The sequence below is a fragment of the Colletotrichum costaricense genome, assembly GCF_030867565.1.
Source record: "Colletotrichum costaricense strain IMI 309622 chromosome Unknown Scaffold_10.1, whole genome shotgun sequence".
Lineage (NCBI taxonomy): Eukaryota > Fungi > Ascomycota > Sordariomycetes > Glomerellales > Glomerellaceae > Colletotrichum > Colletotrichum costaricense.
The window spans coordinates 1,057,143-1,075,574 of NW_026848239.1; the positions used below are offsets into that span (position 1 = coordinate 1,057,143).

The 18,432-nt window shown below is 50.2% G+C and overlaps 5 protein-coding genes across 5 annotated transcripts; 4 read left to right on the forward strand and 1 right to left on the reverse strand.

The window, feature by feature from the left end:
• Position 1: 1 nt before the first annotated feature.
• On the reverse strand, positions 2 to 1,442 carry CCOS01_09958 (carboxymethylenebutenolidase; the record flags this gene model as incomplete). The annotated part of the gene is made up of 5 exons (XM_060458115.1): positions 2 to 299; positions 368 to 537; positions 611 to 871; positions 971 to 1,041; positions 1,112 to 1,442. The coding sequence occupies 5 exons, from the start codon at positions 1,440 to 1,442 to the stop codon at positions 2 to 4; spliced, it is 1,131 nt and encodes a 376-aa protein (XP_060311280.1).
• Positions 1,443 to 2,610: 1,168 nt separating this feature from the next.
• On the forward strand, positions 2,611 to 4,406 carry CCOS01_09959 (uncharacterized protein; the record flags this gene model as incomplete). The annotated part of the gene is made up of 2 exons (XM_060458116.1): positions 2,611 to 2,647; positions 2,719 to 4,406. 2 exons carry the CDS (start codon positions 2,611 to 2,613, stop codon positions 4,404 to 4,406), a joined length of 1,725 nt encoding a protein of 574 aa, XP_060311281.1.
• An 839-nt stretch (positions 4,407 to 5,245) lies between these two features.
• Positions 5,246 to 6,166, forward strand: CCOS01_09960 (uncharacterized protein; the record flags this gene model as incomplete). The annotated part of the gene is made up of 1 exon (XM_060458117.1): positions 5,246 to 6,166. One exon carries the CDS (start codon positions 5,246 to 5,248, stop codon positions 6,164 to 6,166), a length of 921 nt encoding a protein of 306 aa, XP_060311282.1.
• A 960-nt stretch (positions 6,167 to 7,126) lies between these two features.
• On the forward strand, positions 7,127 to 8,428 carry CCOS01_09961 (calcineurin-like phosphoesterase; the record flags this gene model as incomplete). Its single annotated transcript, XM_060458118.1, has 2 exons — positions 7,127 to 7,292; positions 7,371 to 8,428. 2 exons carry the CDS (start codon positions 7,127 to 7,129, stop codon positions 8,426 to 8,428), a joined length of 1,224 nt encoding a protein of 407 aa, XP_060311283.1.
• Positions 8,429 to 9,681: 1,253 nt separating this feature from the next.
• Positions 9,682 to 11,196, forward strand: CCOS01_09962 (methyltransferase domain-containing protein; the record flags this gene model as incomplete). Its single annotated transcript, XM_060458119.1, has 9 exons — positions 9,682 to 9,717; positions 9,783 to 9,839; positions 9,900 to 9,993; positions 10,051 to 10,073; positions 10,205 to 10,334; positions 10,411 to 10,433; positions 10,487 to 10,524; positions 10,580 to 10,717; positions 10,773 to 11,196. The coding sequence occupies 9 exons, from the start codon at positions 9,682 to 9,684 to the stop codon at positions 11,194 to 11,196; spliced, it is 963 nt and encodes a 320-aa protein (XP_060311284.1).
• Positions 11,197 to 18,432: the final 7,236 nt, after the last annotated feature.

Below are 18,432 nucleotides of genomic sequence, written 5' to 3' on the forward strand. Positions count from 1 at the left end.
TTCATGATTTCCGCACCTTGAAATTAAACATGTCGTTTGATACAACAGAGTTCCGATCCCTCATCTTTTCCGCAGTATCGATCCCTAGGACTGGCACGCGGTACTCAAAAGTTGCCCCATCATCTTGGCCTTTGATCGGATATGGGAAGGGAAGGTACTGCGGCATCAAACCAAGTTGAGCCAGGACGGTTCCCTGGTCCCATGAAATGTGCTCGTGGTACAACCTGTCGCCACGAATATTCACAACAGCAGTGAAGGGTATTTCCACCTTTTTGTACGTTGGCGGGATACCAGGGACACTGAGAGACACCGGGGTGTTAGCTGCTTTCGTCTCTGAGTATTATGCCCCTAATAGATGATCACTCACAGCCAATCGACCACCGTGTCATGTGTGAACTTATAGATGAACTCGTCCACGACGCGGTCAATACCAAGCGTGCGGCTGATGAGTTCTAACTCTGTATCTTGAGAGTTATTGAAAATGAAGTTGTTGCGGTAGAATTGTGTTAATGGCCCTCGTCCGATGCCACCCGTCAGCTGAGCACGTGTTAGCTGTGAGGCTTTCATATTCTGGGCCTCCGTCATAGAAGATCAATTTGACTTCGCTTACTGTGGGGACATGGTTCACATATGGTTGATCAACCATTGTGCTCATGGTATGCTCAACAGAGCGGTCCGCGAACTCATAGTATGTATGCTCATCCCAGATAGCCTCAAGATCGAAGTAAGGCCCGCCAATAAGCGACTTGAGAAATGTCAAGTTTCTGGTGTGAGACAGAGACTCTGACCAGTAATCGAAATCTTCATGAAATGGCGTCGCAAGCCTGAATGACTTAGCCTTTGCGTATCGATACGTGGCGATGCCCTCGGTCTTTTTTGTCTCAGACGGTGCTTGGCCACCAGCAAGGTGACACAGCATGGGGATTTTGGATCAGTCGAGGGTATTCTCATCGCTGGAATCTGCATATACAACAGCTCCCACAATATCTGGGAAGATGCAAGCCACCCCAGCAATCTTATTCCATAACGTTGGGTCAAACGCTGGAAAGAGGCTTAGTTCGTGTGAACAGTCTTTGCGATACCGAAGGGTACAATCACTCAACGAACATACCGACAACTCCGAACCTGCTATCTTTCTCCAGCTTGCTGCAGTCTTTCAGTGCTTTCAAAGCAGTCTGTAAGACATCTGTGGCAAGGCTCGGATTAGTCAACGCCTTGGCTTGGATCTCCACCACGACGAAACCCTCTTCCGCCCACTTGATGAGAGCAGAGGGTACTCCTTCGACAATGTCCAGGTGTTGCGTCGAATCATGTTGCAGTATAATGAGGCCCTTTCCGTAGCCTCGGCGCGAGAGCGGCGGCAGCAACGTGACGCCCTCGCTGATGCACTGTGGTTCAGCCTTTGGCAGTGGCGCAGGGGGCTTGCTGATATCCGCATACATTCTGAGAAAGTCTTGTGCTAGTGGTATCAGATTCAACGGTGTAGCTTGATGAGCAATGTTTAGGGGTTGTCAGCTGCGAGTCTAGTCTATACGTTGAGTTCGGGGTTCAATCAAGGCACTCAAGCGATCAACACGGATTACCTGGGATGGACCATGCGTTGCGCTTGACGTTCCGATGGCATGGTCACACTTGATACGGAAACCTTGTTTTAGCGCATAGAGCACAGCTGACAAGGCCCTAGAGCTGTATTCCTTGTATCCGGTGTACCGCGGGGTGAGCTTCCGTTGGATGGTGTAGGAGCGTGCGTTCCGTTCCGTTCGGAAGTTCCGTGATAAGCACTCAGACGGCGACAACAATCCCCGGCTAGCACCACATTCGCTGTTACGCGCGCTTGGACTCGCTGAGCCACGTTACGGGGCAGACGATCATTGAGAACATGGGTAAGGGTACCTGTCATGAATTCTTGAGCAGTAGCCGCATTTCCAGATGGAGCAACGATGGGCCGACGGTGTCTTGATGCTTCGATGCCTGGCTGTGCTCCGTAGTAGTGTCCTCGAAATTTGTTTGCGCGTGTAAACGCACGTATTTGATGAGATACTCGCTCATAAGTGTGCTTCAAAAACTTCTGCAATACTCAAGGAAGACACACTTGTGCATCTTTCGCGCATCGACGGGGCCTTGAGAGTTACCTTAGTCGTATCTCAGACGCCACGCAACGCAACCAACGCCTGATCATGACGGTCAAGGTCTCGAATCTGGAATGATTCCGCCGCCGCCTGATCCATATTTCGACAACCAATCTCTCGTAAGTGACATGATAGGCACAAGGGCTGACGGGCCCAATTTCGATAAGTTCCTAATGCGTGTTGGTGGTTCCGGAAGCACCACCGGAATCTATCCCCATACCCTGCCGCGGCGGCCTAACACTGACACAACCCCTGTCAACCAGCCATCAATCTGGGGTAACTCGACAGTAACTGGATATGGGCAGACAGCTTCGATATGTAAAGCTGGGTTTGTCTCATGTGCAGATGGGCTTTGATCTCTTCATGATTCATCGTTTTATATCTTGACTCTAAACTCGAAATTGAACAGAGTCTTGCGCCACTCGTTCACTCAAGTCTCCTGTCCCTAGCTTCTCAGAGCTTCACGTTAGAAAGCCTTACAATGGAGGGTCCATTTGATGCAGTCGTCGTCGGTGCCGGTAAGTATAATTCAGGCCCACTTTGGCTTTCCATTCTAGACTCTAGCCACTGACAAGTCACTCTTCTCAAGGCTGGTTCGGTCTCGCAGCCGCCAAGGCCTACTCACAACTCCACCCGACCGCGAACCTCGCTGTCCTAGAAGCTGCCGAGTCTTGCGGAGGAACATGGTCCAAGAACCGCCTCTACCCCGGCTTGAAGTCGAACAACATGATTGGGACCTACGAGTACCCTGACTTTCCCATGTCCGAGTCCGTGTACGGCGTCAAGCCCAACAACCACGTCCCGGGCGCGGTCCTGCACCGCTACCTTACCGATTTCGCCAAGCACTTTGGCTTCTTCGATCGCATTCAGTTTAATACCGCTGTCAACCTGGTGGAGAGGAATGGCGAGAAGGGATGGCGACTTTCTGTTGCCTCACCGGCAGGAGAGCGCGTTATCCAGACTGAGAAGCTCATCCTGGCAACAGGGCTGACCTCGACGCCGAACCTTCCAACTTACTCAGGAGCCGAGTCTTTCTCGGGGCCTCTGTTCCATGCAAAGGACTTCTGCAAGAGGGCATCAGAGCTCAAAGGAGTCAAGAATGCCGTAGTCGTAGGCGGGGCAAAGTCTGCATTCGATGTTGCCTATGCCTTGGTACAGGATGGCGCGCAGGTAGACCTGATCGTTCGCCCCAACGGCCACGGTCCTGTTTGGATTGCGCCCCCCTTTGTCACACCTTTCAAGAAGAGAATGGACCAGTTGCTGAACATCCGTTGGATGTCATGGTTCAGCCCGTGTCCTTGGGGTGGCGAAGACGGCTACTCGGGTGTTCGGCAATTCCTTCACGGGACCACCTTTGGCCGCTTCATTGTCGATTCGTTCTGGAAGGTACTGAGCGGCGACGTTCTCTCGGCCAACGCGTACGACTCTCACCCTGAGCTTCAGAAGCTGAAGCCTTGGCACTCGGCGTTCTGGATTGGTAGCGGTCTTAGCATCTTGAACTACGACAGCAGTCTTTTCGATTTGGTCAAGGAGGGCAAGATTCGGGTTCACATTGACAACATCGATAGACTGGAGGGCAACAAGGTCTTGCTGTCTTCTGGCGAGCAACTCGAGACTGAGGCGATTGTTTGCTCCACCGGCTGGAAGAAGGAGTCGACCATCAAGTTTGCCGGTCTCAACGAGGAGAAGCTCGGCCTGAAATACTCTGCGACTGAGAAACGGGCTTTAGATCAAGAAGCGGACGCCAAAGTTCTTGAGCTCTTCCCTCGGCTGGGAGATCAGCCGAAACTGAGATTCACCCCTAAGGAGGCAAACCCCTTGCGTTACTACCGCTTCATGGTTCCCTCCACAATGGTGGGCTCTCGCGATCTCGCCTTTGCCGGTATGATCTCAACAGTCAGCACTTCAGTCTGCGCCACTATTCAAGGACACTGGATTGCCGCCTTCTTGGGTGGCCAGCTAGATCGTCTCCCTACATCTGATCAGGAGATTACGGACGAGATTATGCTGCACACACAATGGGGCAAGTGGCGTTACCCCTGCGGCTACGGTGCCGACCTTCCTGACTTTGTTTTTGAGGGCTTGCCATACGTCAACATGTTGATGAAGGATCTTGGAGTAGAGACACACCGCAAGTCAAGTCGCCTTCAGGAGCTTACGTCGCCCTACCTACCGGCTGACTTCCGTGGTCTGGTTGATGAGTGGAAGCAGGGTCACGGTGCCAGCGAAATCGAGATTGCCACACATAAGGTTGTTACTTCAGGGACGGATGAATGAGAGGACCATTGAGAGTCAGCCATCTTGTGGCTTTTATTTTGGAAATTTCTTTTGTTTACGGGCATATTCCCTTGGCGGATTCCCAATTTACATTCTCCCATTATTTCCCCCCGGCCTCATTCAGGGTTAACTCATTGTACTTTCTCGATTGCATAAAGAAGACCGAGAGATAGATGTTAAGAAATTACAAATCAGACTTTTCTGCCTGACCCCCAGTTTCATGAAGTTCACAACAGGCCAATCCCCGAGACGGCGATTAGAATTTCACTTCGGGCAGGTGATTGCTCGGCGACTGACATACTAGTACGATCTTTGACCCAATGATTTGTAAAGTTCCAACCCGACTGCAAGTTGTGTATTGCAATTAAGGCCTAGTTGTCTGCCGACGTTCGATATTTCTTGGCTTCAATGGGGTTACCCGCGGAATCCGCGGAACGCATGGCCAAAATCGAATAACCGCCACAGACCCACGGGAAGCGCGTCACGGGTCGACGGACTATTGACGGGATGCATTTGAAATCGGAGAAAGCTTCATCAGCATACTTGAACTTTACGTTAGATATCTCACGACAAACGGCATTCACATAACGTTATCAGCGACGACTGGAGGTGTTCACCATGGTAATCCCAGCATGATATACTGAACTGTACCTCTCCAGTGCGCAGTGGATGGTGATCTTCATCTTTGAGAGCGAATCATTTCGCAAACCCCGCTGCAGTATCCCACCGGCGCTTATAAGTTGCGGAGGCTCGTCTGCCCAATCGGTACTATCGAGCTCTAAACTGCACTCATCAATCTCACAAACGCAAGTTTCTACCAACTACCTACACTTATCAACATGCTCGTCTTAATCGCCGGAATATCTGGCAGCCTTGGTAGCCGCTTAGCAATGGTTGCGAAGGAGCGCGGTGTCTCTGTCAGGGGCCTGGGACGTGATCCCTCAAAATTGAGTCCTGAGCTGGCCCAGAGTCTGGAGTCCTTCGTCACAAGTCGCAACTACTATGATATCCCAGCTCTAGATAAGGCCGTAGCGGGTGTTGATGCGATTATCTGCGCTTACAACCCGACACCTCTACTGGATCTCGACGGTTGCCTCTTACTCCTCAGGGCTGCCGAGCGGGCAAACGTCAAGGTTTTTATGGCCTCCTCGTGGAACAATGACTGGACAAAGATCAAGTTCGGCGATTTCGAGCACTACGACGCTCATATTGCCTTTGAGCAACAGGCCGCCATGACAAGCTCAATCAAGCCGGTGTATCTTCTCACGGGCACTTTTGCTGACCTCCTGTTTACGCCGTACGGGCCGGGAGGTTTCGATACTTCTGGTGATGTCCCTCAAATGCGCTACTGGGGCGAGGGAAACAAGAAGTTGCATTCATGGACGGCGCAAGACGACGTTGCTGCATGGACCATTGAGATCCTCATCAATGGGGACGGCGTTCAACAGGGCAAGGGAGGATTCTTCAGAATGCGCTCTGGAGTCAATACGATTGAGGAACTGGCGTTGGCATACGAGGAGGCGACGGGGACCTTTGTTGAGGTCAAGCGCCAAGGCACCCTGGGGATGCTTGCGGAAGAGATTGCAAGACTGCGCAAGGAGAAAGGCAGAGCTAGAAACTTTGAGTATCTCCCAGAGGTTGTCGCATTCTTGAGCGACCAGGGACTATTCGAGGTGCCGGCTAGTGAGATTGTGTCTTTGGGGCATGTTCGCAAGCCCACAACTCTGGAAGAACACCTCAAGATACGGTTCGGCAGCTGATACAGAACTGGACTGGGAACTAGTTTCAGGCAGTAGATAGGTGCCTGCAGAGCGATTACCTTTATCAAAGGATTCGGAAACAACGTGAGAAGCCGTGGACAGTCGCAGCTCTGACACGTTTTGAAAAATAATTACCTAGTCAGATCCTGACAATTATGATCAATGTTTCTCAGAATGCGAACTCGAGAATGTTGAAACACTAGGGTCTTTCTATTCTATGCCCTTTCCAAGAGGGATATAAAGGTTGAAGCTGTATTGCATACTGTAAGATAGGCACGTAAGCATGTGCTATGAGAGCACATGTTGCTTTCGGGTCTGGGTAAGCTACCGGCCGTGAAGTGGGTAGGTTGGTTGAGGTCACTCGGGGTTCATCGCAAAGTTCCGTTTCCCCACCTCCGTGGGGAGACCGGCCAAGATCAGACTACTGTGGGAGAAAATGCTCTAGCTTAAGATCAAAGCGATGAAAGCTAGTGTGGTTAGAGGGCGTTGACTGATGGTGACAGGTCGGAGTCCGTGTTAGCTGCACAGATGGTCCGGACCTTCAAATCGAGGTTCGAGCAGGCAAGCAGACAAACCCTCCAGCGGCTCCATTCATCACTTTTTGGGATCTTTGCCACGCTATCCGCGTGGATTGAAGAGAGTATCCTAATACTAGATCATCCCCCTTGCAATTGCAACATCGCATTGATGTGCTTGGCTTCATACAAATTCTGTTCGTCTTTCGAGCTCGAAACAAAAGATCAATGGCCCCTTGTAGGTCCTTCTAAGTATGCACGTTTGGTGTTTCTCGACATCCCTTGACTGCATTTGTGAAACCATGTCCCATAGCAACCTGGCCGAGCCACTGCGAGACTTCAGATGGTGGCATTGTATATAACTTCAGCAGGCTCCGAAAGTTTTGAAGGCTATACATGTGCTCCGGTAGATCAGCTGTGTTTACAAGCACCCGGAACATTGACGATGACTTTCAAAGTGGCGACTTTCATCTGGGCATTGGCTGCCTTTGCAGGACTGTCCCGTCAATCCCCAATGCTGCACCGTCGCGACAAAGCCTCAGACCCGTTGAGCTTCAGTAAAGATGGCGACTTCAAGATCTCCATCTTCGAAGATCTTCATTTCGGAGAGAGTAAGTCTATGAATTAGGCGCAGGAACACCAGCCATGGATACTGTGCTCTGTTCAGTGCTGATACCGCATTCCTGTAGACGCCTGGGAAGCATTCGGCCCTGCTGCAGATAAGAAAACTGTCGGTGTCATCACCAAGGTGCTAGATGATGCCAAGCCAGACTTGGTGGTACTAAACGGCGACCTCATCACTGGAGAAAATGCCTTTGCAGAAAACGCAACATTCGTGCTCGATCAGTTGGTGAAGCCCATAGTCGATCGGAGTATTCCCTGGGCTAGCACCTACGGTAACCACGACTATCAGCAAAATGTTACGGGGAGCGATATCATGGCGCGCGAGAAACAATGGCCAAATTCTCGAACGCAAAAGATGGTCAGTGACTCCAACGCTGGGGTATCCAATTACTATCTACCGGTTTATGCTTCCGGCTGCACGAAAGACGATTGTACGCCGGAGCTGGTGTTATGGTTCTTTGACAGCAGAGGCGGCTACTATTTCATGCAGACTGGATCGAATGATGCAGCGAAGTTGGTGGGCCAGCCTAACTGGGTCGACGAAAGTGTCGTCAACTGGTTCAAGTCCACCAATTCAGATCTCAACAAGAAACACAACAAGAACATTCCGGGTGTCGCATTTGTTCACATCCCACCAAAGGCCTCGAGTGCTATTCAATCGCAGGGTATCGACCCTGAGAAGAATCCTGGGATAAACGACGATTCTCCGCTGTCGTATCAAGCTCAAGGCTGGTGCAAAGATGGGAGTCAAAAAGATTCCTGCGACTACGGCGGCCAAGACTCGGCATTCATGAAGGCGGTTGCTGATAGCCCGGGCATGATTGGAGTGTTCAGCGGTCACGGCCACGGCAACAGTTGGTGCACTAAGTGGAAAGGCTCTGTCAGCGGTGTTTCCGTTGACGGAACGGGCGTCAACCTGTGTTTCGGTCAGCATACAGGCTATGGGGGATACGGAAATTGGATCCGAGGTTCGAGGCAATTATCTTTCACCCGTGATAAACTGTCAAAAGGGGAGCTTGACACGTTTATTAGACTGGAGTCTGGAAACATTGTTGGATCGATTACTTTGAACTCCACCTACGGAGAAGATAAGTATCTCACAACTCCAGACGACAGGACATAAATCGAGTATCTGGACACCGCGAAATTGCCGCTTTTCTGTCAAGTAAGTACTCCGTAGAAGTTTGGGATCGACATTATACCCTGAAACTGCACGTAATGTTAATAGAATGATTCCATGATTGATGGTTTGTGCCCCCCAGCATGCCTGGTCAACTCAGAGGTTGCTGGATCCTTGCCCTTCTATTCTTCAGTCTAAGCGGACTTAGAGTATGAAAACTACTTCTTCCTGATCTAGGTAGGTAGTGACTTCACCAGCTATCGTCAGCTTTGGGCGCGATCGCCCTGTTAATTCGGTCGTGATGTACGAAGTACCTGCCCAGTACACATCGTGCACCCCATCGAAAGCGGAATGACATGGGGGGGAAACTAGATTTGGGCTTAATTCCATTATTTCCACGTATCATAAGATTGGGTCGGGAACAGAATTGGAGATTAGTTGAGCTTAAATGAGCACTCATTATTGACGACTTTCCGCGCTCGATGAAATATACTCAACTACATGGTTCCTTGGCCGGCAAAACGACGATATTGTCAATGGGCAAAAGTTCTTGACCAGCATGGGGGTCGAACCCACAATCTCCTGATTCCACGGTATGTCGTAGTCAGACGCCTTGCCATTGGGCCAACCGGCCAGACAATTGAGAACATCTCGGATGCTCGTCTGTGGGGCGGGCAGGCCAATTTGCGGTTTATTATCCAGAACCTGAAGTGCAAGCAATCTCCAACGCACAATCGCGCCTCGAAGTCTTTGCGACTCTGGTTGTTATTGTTGGAAAGCTGCTCCACCCTCGTTGTCAAGAGGATCCCCGTCACCGCCACGCCCCTGTTACATTCTACAACGCTACTGAGCCCGTTGGAAAAATAGCTGAAATTCGAGGCGAGCCGGCCCCCTCATCACACCGACTGGTTGGTCCAAGAGAGTTTCGTAGCCGCCCAACGGCTAAAGTCTCATCACACCAACGTTCCGCACTTGGAAGTTGGAACCAACAAGAGCATGTTGAAACCAGCAATAAAAACAATGTCCTTCGAGCCCCTGCTTCTAGAAAACATGCACTGATATCCGTGATTAGCGTTCGAAAACCTAACCCATTCATAATGGACCCCTCTGCCCGTTCTTCCATGTGCCGCGGCCTTCCACCCCCCTTCCCCCCGCACCAGCTGCTCGGTTCTCCCACGCTACTCAGAACCCGATAGTTTGGTTCGCCCATCCTCGTCATTGACACTATCATATACGCTACCTATGTTTTGAATTAGATGGACGTCGACGACGATCTTGAATTGCAAGATGAGGTAAGTCGTTAGGCTCGCTTTTGGAACTGTTGACCATGTTTGAAGTTCAATTCTGACAGCTGTAGGGGACAAATGCCGAGGAGATGGACTCTGATCTCGACTCTGCGATTGAGGATATGGAGGTATGTCCACTACGACTTGAGTCGGGCATCTTCACTCTGTACATAACTTAATGTCATCAGCCGCCCGCGCAGCCCGATCTTCTTTCAATAACGTCAGATATTTTCGAGTATCAGTTTGAAAACGGCAGATCGTACCATTCGATGAGCGAAGGCAGTTGAGTCTGCCACCAGTTTGCTTCAATCACATGTGCTTCTGGCTAACATTTAACAGAATATGCGTATCCGAATGACAATGTAATTATTTTTTTCTTATCCACCATTCTTATTGGCTTGAAACGCGTTAATTCGATTTGAGAGTGTAGCTGGAACTCATACGCTACGGTACGTGTTAGCATTGGTTCCCTTCCCTGCAACTTTACTCACAGCGAGTAGATCTTCAACATCATCTGTGGTTGATCACACTCGATGGAGAATTAGCGACAAGCCCTGGGAGAGAGACGGCAAGGCGAGTTCTGGATCTGGGAACCGGAACTGGAATCTGGGCGATTGACTTTGGTGAGTGATGAACTCGTTACCGGTTCCCACGCGTTTGGGGAGGGTTTTGATGAGTGCGAGACTGACACTGTGCTAGCCGATGCATATCCCGGCTCTGAGGTACAAGAATAAGACAAAAAATCACGCTTTCCCGTTGACTAAACTGTTTCCAGGTTATCGGTGTGGACTTGAGCGCCATTCAACCTGATCTGTAAGCCTAAGCCTCACTCCGTCTTCTGCTTGCTTGGCTGATCACTCTTACGTAGGGTTCCCGCCAACTGCAGTTTTGAGATAGATGATCTCGAGCTCGACTGGCCTTGGGAGCAACCCTTTGACTACATCTTTAATCGGTCCTGTGCAGGCAGTTGGTCAGATTTTCGATCTATGATTCAAAGAGCATACGAGTAAGAATCAAGCCTCATTAAGCTACAGTCGCTTCACTTGCTGATACTGGTGCAGTCATCTGGAGTCCGGTGGCTACTTCGAGGTTCAAGACCTCGAGCTTCCATCTTACTGTGACGACGGTTCCGTGCCACCGGACGCCGCTCTCTACCGCTGGCAACACGCGCTTGTGGATGCCTCAAACGAGGTGGGTCGGCCTATCAACTACGCTGTAGACTGTCTTGACGATCTTCACAACGTTGGCTTCATCGAGATACACCACCAGATCTACAAATGGCCTTTCAACAACTGGCCCGATGACCCAAAACTCAAAGAAGCCGGTCGATGGAACTGCGCGAATCTCGATATGGGCCTCGAGGCGTTCTCATTGGGCCTCTTGACCAGAGTAAAGGGCTGGACGCGAGATGCCGTTGAGGAGTTGTGTGCAGAGGTCAAGAAGGAGGTGAAGGATACGAGGCTGCATGCCTACTGGAGACAGTGAGTCGTTACCTAAGTCGCCCTAAATCGACCCCCAGGCTTCCTTCGAGACTACCTACTGACTATTTACTAGACACGTTATCTATGCTCGGAAACCTTGTAAACCATCAATAACATAGCGCGAGATTTAAATAGGGTCTGTGAATTGTACACTCTGCAGTGATATTTCACACCTGTCGCCCGTTTGGAAGTTGGACAGTGTTATCACAGCTAGACAGCCAGCCACGAGCAGCAGGCCAATCTAACAATTCCCGAGAAAGTTTGGGTCTTATCTGCTTCTCTTTTCTTCCAGTTCTAATAAAGTAATGAGCTTTTTCTGGAGGCTCCATGATTTCCCAAAGACCCTTGACTTTTGCAATAACTCGATACAGTCGTGTACCGCTATTTCCCTCCCTTACTGTCGATCCCACGTCGAGATTTCGGGAATCAGCCTGGCCAGCTGTGTCCTTGTCTTTCTCTTCTGAACAGTCCTTTCCTTCTAAACCGTCTTCACAAGCAGGTTATTTCTCAGCGATTTCCTCGACTACCCAGCAGGTGCTCAAAGAACGGATCCCCGGCCGGGGCAAAAACTCCCAATCAGCGTGATATGCCGTGGCAACCAGGCAGGGCTTGTCAACATCAGAAACTAAAACATGCTCTGTGCACGATTGACTTCAGCCTCGGAGCTCCAGGGATTCGCCGTCAAAAGTTAGACTAGATTGGTTCCCTGATTGCGCATCATGCCTAGAGGAAGCTTGCCATTTGAAGTAGACTCGTTGTTCTCGGCAGAATCTTGAGTGACGGCATTCATCGCAGTACCTTAGCTAGCACACCAAACACTAGTTGATGACCTGAGATCGAATTCATAGGACTGCTCCTTCGAGAGGCATCTTCATCACTCGTCTGAGGCGCTTCGCTAGTTGGCGGCGTATCCATTGGGTTGTCGACGCGGCTATACCGCCCTACCCAAAGGGTACCATCTGTCATGATCCGCTCGACAAACCACAGCTGACTGTATGACTTTCCATCAGGGGATGGATTCAACTGTAATGCGTTGAAAGGCATAGTCGCGACCAGTAGGTGTTAGGACAAATCTCGCCCGACTTTGTCGGGGAGAAATGGATCGTGAAAATCACCTTCTCTGATCAACTGCCAGACCACCTCTGCAGGCAGCATCACAACGAAGATCGGGCTGAAAGCACAGCAAGCACTCATACTTGATCCCGGTATCCACTAATACTAAGAACAACCTCTTCGTCGTTGAACACTCACCGAACGTCGAATCGGGCAACAGTTCTCCGTCGGAAACCCTTGCCGCACGGGTGCATGGATCTGACGAGGCATGGGTGAAATTAAGCAACGGGACCCAGATTGCTCTCCCTGATGCGACCGGTCCAGCTCAAGCTGTCATTACTCTGACCCCTTGGCATCTCATCGTCTAGTCATACGGCTCATCTGCCAACAACGACACCCTGGAAGGCGAGGTCACTACTATTGATGTTGGTCAGCTGGACACTCTGAGGCCTTGGACGAACATCTCCGGCATCGAGCATCTGAGCGGGGCCGGAACGTACTCCACAGCTTTGAGTGGGCTGTCGACGGTCAGGCAGCCGTGTCTATCAACTTTGGAACCGTACTCAACACCCTGAGAGCTTGGGTCAATGGGAAGGAACTTACGCCGGTTGACCCAACGGACCCCGTGGCTGATATCTCGAGTTTCATCATCACAGGCAATAACACACTGAAAGTTGAGGTGGCAACCACCCTGTTCAATTCGGTCAAGGCCAATGTAGACCGAGTCTTTGACATCGGCCTTGGTCCGTAAAGACCGATGTACTATGTTGAAACTGCTTGGGAGAAATTTGGTCTCATAGGACCTGGGGAGCTGCGGTCTTTGAGGACCTTGACCGTCCTACTGAGACAAATCAACTGCTGCACTGCATCCTGATGATGATTATTGCTTGCTATTGAGTCGTTGGATCACACCCCGTTTGAACCTTCCCGTCTCTTCTCTCCTGTACAATCTTTCTTGGCCGAACTTTCCTGTCCAATCTTGTCAGTTCAATTCTTCCTGCCGAGGTAACGGGCTGAGTCTTACAGGTTTGTTTGATTCATGTATTCATCACTCTGGTGCGATGACCCATCGTTCAGCCGGTTATCCACTCCAGTAGGACCGAAATTGGATTCATTGGAGGCTGATTAGAGTCGAGATCTCCCAGTCCCGGAAACAGGGGGTCGAGGGCTATCAGAGATCAGTAGATGGGTGGACTCGAACTGCGGGCTCTCCGCATCCCATTCGATTGGTTATTCTGCGGTGCGCGCATTTGGTTGGATCCTATTCCAAGGCCAGAGGATTGGGGGTACCCATATTCGCGTGAGCATTTTGCGGCATGGGCACTTGTTGTAGTGCTGTTCCCGAAGGTTGGGGAACAGGGGTACTCATGTTCGGGTGAGGATTCTGCGGGATACTTGAGCCATCTGTTGCGGCGCTACTGCCGGAGGCTGATTTGGAGGTAGCATGGGCACCCAAGTGTCGAAATTTCTGCGCATGTGTTCGTGTCCTCTTTGGCTCAGGTGTACGACGTCGACATTAACCATGTGATGGTTCTGGAAGCATCGGAAGATCACCCCGAACTCTCTGTCGTTCACACCCTCAATGTAATTTCCACAATAACTTGTGTTGCGGATCTGGACAAAGTACCAGCAAAGACGTCGTTCAGGCTCCTGTGGGACCGGTTCTCTGCGGATGCCCTCTGACACCTGATCTGTGTAGCCCTAGAGATTTTTAATGGATCTGGAGGTTATGCCCAGAGGAAGGAGCACCTTCGTCAGATTATGGTTGCCTGCCATGATGCTTGATGGCGTATGTTTAGGAATGCTTCAAGTGGCTCTGGGAATGTCAAAATGGTCTCGAACATGAGCAATGAATACTTGTAGGGATTGTGCTCAGTTATAAACAAAGTCTTCATGGGGTTGAACATCGTGTTTCCCTTTTCCGCTACCCTGCAACCCATGCAACCCATCTTCACAAGTCCGCCTAACATTGGCGTTCAAAGTTCAAAGACAGACTGGCTAGTACTGAGAATCAGGCTTCAGGGCTTCAAGGCAGAATCGCTTGAGCTTGCATTGCCTGCCTGGCTCCGGGCTTTTGCATCGTCAGGCCTTTCATGCGGAGGACCCTCATGGTCTTTGCGCATGTGTATGAGCCCGTTCCACGGTTCCGCCTTCGCACATTGGTTGAGCCAGCGATCCATCGGGTGACTTGATGACGACCTCTTCGGCTCGTGGTCCAGGCGGGCGTTCTTATTCTGTTGTTCTGCCTGCATTCTGGGAAGCCCAATGTCAGTGCCCCCCACACTTCAAGACTGGAGTTGTACACTGACCTGGCTATCGTACTATTTGTCTCGGCAATGCTCTGGTCAACTTCAGGTTGATGGCGTTGGTGATTGTTATCTTGGTATAACAAATCAACAACTTAGAACTCTGGCGGATTTCCAGCCTTTATACTCCAGAATTTAAGCGGCCCCAAATCGAGATATCAACGAACTGGGCTTGTTTGGGATCATGTATCTTGGGGCCATTTTTTGCTGGGGCCGGTTAATGTGGCATTGTAAGAGCGTGGGGCCAGTTATTATTTTGACTCCCATCATCTCATACTTGGGGCCAATTTCAAGTCTGAACTTCTTGCTGATTTTCAATTGACTCCTCGCTACATTCCAGTGAGATTGGTCTTACATCCTGCACTTCAACGTGGAGTTGATGTTGGCAAACGATCGGCGAAGCAGGGTTTTCTGCCTGATCTGTTCCATAAGTTTCATTTTATGTCGGTTGAAGAAAAGGGATCGTCTTTGCTGTAAACTCTGGGTCAAGTATGATAAAGAAAAGCTTATGTGAAAAATTCCAAGGAGAAATACAGGTGATCCAGAGGCTAGATTTATAGATGTCACGCCTTTTTGCAATGACGCATAACTGCAACCTCCATTACCGCAGAACATGCGTAGCTGAAGGAGATGATTGATGTTCAAAGACCTTCAGAGATTAACATTTACTGACGATCGTGGGCCTGTAGGCTGTATTGCAATTGAACTCCGCGTGGATTTAGCCGGTGATGCAACATTGCGGTAGTTTCAAACTGCCTACGTATGCTCTGCGCTCGTTAGAACTGATCCCTCGCAATCAGGCGCGAATTGTCGCTGCCGGACACGGGCACGTCCTAAGATTACTGGAGGTGCGCCTTACTTAGATTGCTTACCAGGGTATTTCGTCCAGAATCTATACATCATCGACCCTGTTTACACGGCATCGGCATAGCCTCGATACGAGTACTCGTCTTTCATCCGCCAATACGAAAACGTCCGAACGTGGGAACCTGTAAAACTCTTGAGGCCGGAGGCTAAGGTTTGATATAGTCGCGGTAGAGAAAGACCTATATTCGTCGTCGGCTCGTCTAGCGCAGTTTCCAACAACCTTTCAATTACTGAAAGCATACGCGGGCAATCTGAGTTCGAGTAGTTAGCTGGTATTTTCCTGGTTCTCACAACTCAATGTCGTTCTCTGGTTGCCTTGTGTTGCAGAAATGACATAGTTCCCGCGGCCCCCGAACAACGACGGGATTTGAATTACGCGGCGAAGACTCTTAATAAATCACTAGGTGGTCTGGCTACACCTCAACGTAAGCGCTCTGCATTGCATGTCGAATTACTTTGGGGAGGGGGGGTTGAAGCACTTCAAGTACGACGATGAGATTTATTGTGTCGATCCGCCGACTGACTGTATGATTTTCGATTGTCGATCTAGTTAGCGGTTTTCAAGGCGCAGTTCGTCCCGACCAACAAGATTTTTGAGACCGTGAGACTTGAGACCCAGCCCTGTCAATCACCAGCTTCATTTAGACGAAACATGACCCCTTCTTACCCCGCGTGGCATTCAATCATCGGTGGTCACCAGCAACATCATCTTTGTTGGAGAGTCATCGCGCAAAGCAACATATGGTTTTATTCTTTTCAAGTTTTTTTGCGCGTTCGTGTACAGCACGCGTTTGTGTTTAGCAGGCATTCCTCGATGCCATCTTCGCAATTCCAGGACAAAATCAAGTACGCCAAAATCAAGTACGCCCGCCAGTCGTGTCATAGGACACGCAATGGCAAGGCCCCTAGACTCACTTTGCACTAAGTGAGCTAGGATTTCCTCCTCATCACCTGATCATGCAATTCAGAAAAGATCCCCCCCTTCGTCGAAAACCGTCGATCTTCTCAATCGAACCCAATGCTTTCTTCACAACGATCTCAAATCTCAACGCTTACCATAATGAACCCTTTTAGTTGCATGATGAAATGCTACTAATAAGTTTGTTGATTTCATGGACATCTTGTGCTATGTCAAGCTTTTCGTGGCCTTCCCGAAATCCCGCGCCCTGAAGCGCAATTGTTTATGTGCTGCAACTGCTGTAATAGGTCGGTCTCTGGTGCGGAATGTTTGCAAATGCAGTAAAAGTAGCGTTGCGTGGATTTGCATTGCTTTTTGCCCTTGTTCAGATGCAGATGACGCCGATAGTGGTCTTTGCGTCGCGTTGAGTAACCACAGCGACACTGGTAAGACAACGTGTCCGTCTGAGCATGCGCATCCGAGTTACGATGCCGCCGAAGATCCTTGGGGCTGATGAATGACTTTGGGCAGCCTGCCACCTCACAAGCATACTTCCTCTTGTCCAGTCTGGAGTGTAGCTGCGTACTGGCGTATCCTTCAACTTCTGGGGTAAGAGGTGTACATCCGGCTGACGCAGACGTCAATGGAGAAGCAGATGTTGGCAAGCCCTCGGCTAAGGATGGCAGATCTTTTATCCCCAAGGAAACATCATTGTCTTCCTTGGTAAGGTGGGATTCTGCGTCGGATTCGGCTGATTTGGTCTCGAAACACTGCCAGGTGATTGCAGGCAATGCTGAGAGTGTCGTATCAGGGATGTGATCCGTACCCGTGACTGAGTCGGAGTTTCGGGGTACGATGTTGTGCGAAGACGAACTCGGCCCTATTACAGAGCATGAGGTGGAATGAGGTCGAAGAATAGTTTTGAAATTGTCCAAATCAGGATTTGTGCTGGTAGGCATGGTGAGATCAATGTTTCCTTGAGCGCTAGGGCTGACCCCGTCGTTCTCTGAATGCCATGGTTCCCATGACTGCTGGGCTGGTATCTCAGTCGACAATCCAGAGCTTTTCCAGATGCATTCAGTGTCTTTGTAGCCACTAAATGCCTCTTGGTCTGGATCATTGACCAAAACCTGGTCTAGCGGCCAAGAACTCGAGGTTTCATTAAACGTAGGGGTCCACGACCAGCCATTTTCATACGGAAACGATGTGGAAGAAAGGTAATAGGATTCGAAATCGAATTCTTCGTTACTTTCTAGGAAGGGGGACTCTGGTCTTCTTAATCGATGATCATGTCGGTCCGCCGAAATGTGAGCAACGCGGGGTCACGAGGCCCCGCGCGCCCAAAGAAGAAGGTTCGTGGATGCAGAAACAGAAGTGGATTGTAGTCGACAAGGAGACTCGGTGCGTAGAAATTGACCTCTCCGGATGCTCGGCTCGCCAAATTGTTGTTTGGGAGTCCGGGTTTATAAGCGACTTGCGTTACAAGCGCATTACGCGTCTTGGGATGCGGTCAAGATAAGTCTAGACTCGGAACTAGGAAAATGGCCCAAAGAAAACTGGCCCCAAGAAAACTGGCCCCAGGAACTGGCCCCAGGGAAACTGGCCCCAGGGAAACTGGCCCCAGACAGTTCGGGTACCAACACGTCTCACGCCTTGCAGGTTGTCATCGGTACACTGATTCCTGTGTCCACGTGGCGAGAATACACTAAACGCGCTAGAAAGAAATAGCCTTAGACATATTTTTCTTAAGTTGGATATGTATCTTCATTTCATTGGCCTCCTATGGTCAAGTGCACAAGACGTCAGCTCCTTTCCAGTCCTATGCTGTGTTATGAGGCAACCAGGCAATCGATTTGCTGCATGGCTACATGGCCGCATTGCTGCCTAATTCCAAGACCTCTCATGCCAGTGAGAACTGTTGATTCGATGGCGGAGCGCTGAGGCGGAATTGCTGTCGGAAACAAGGCGTACCTCAACTCGTCTATGTCGTTTACTTCTCCCAAATTTCCCAATGTCCTCAGTATTATGGAGAATGTTCCGCAGCCGGGTAGGTAAGAGCACGCCCTACCTCCCGTGTCTGGTGTTATGTTCCTAGTAAATTATGTTTGCAAACCGG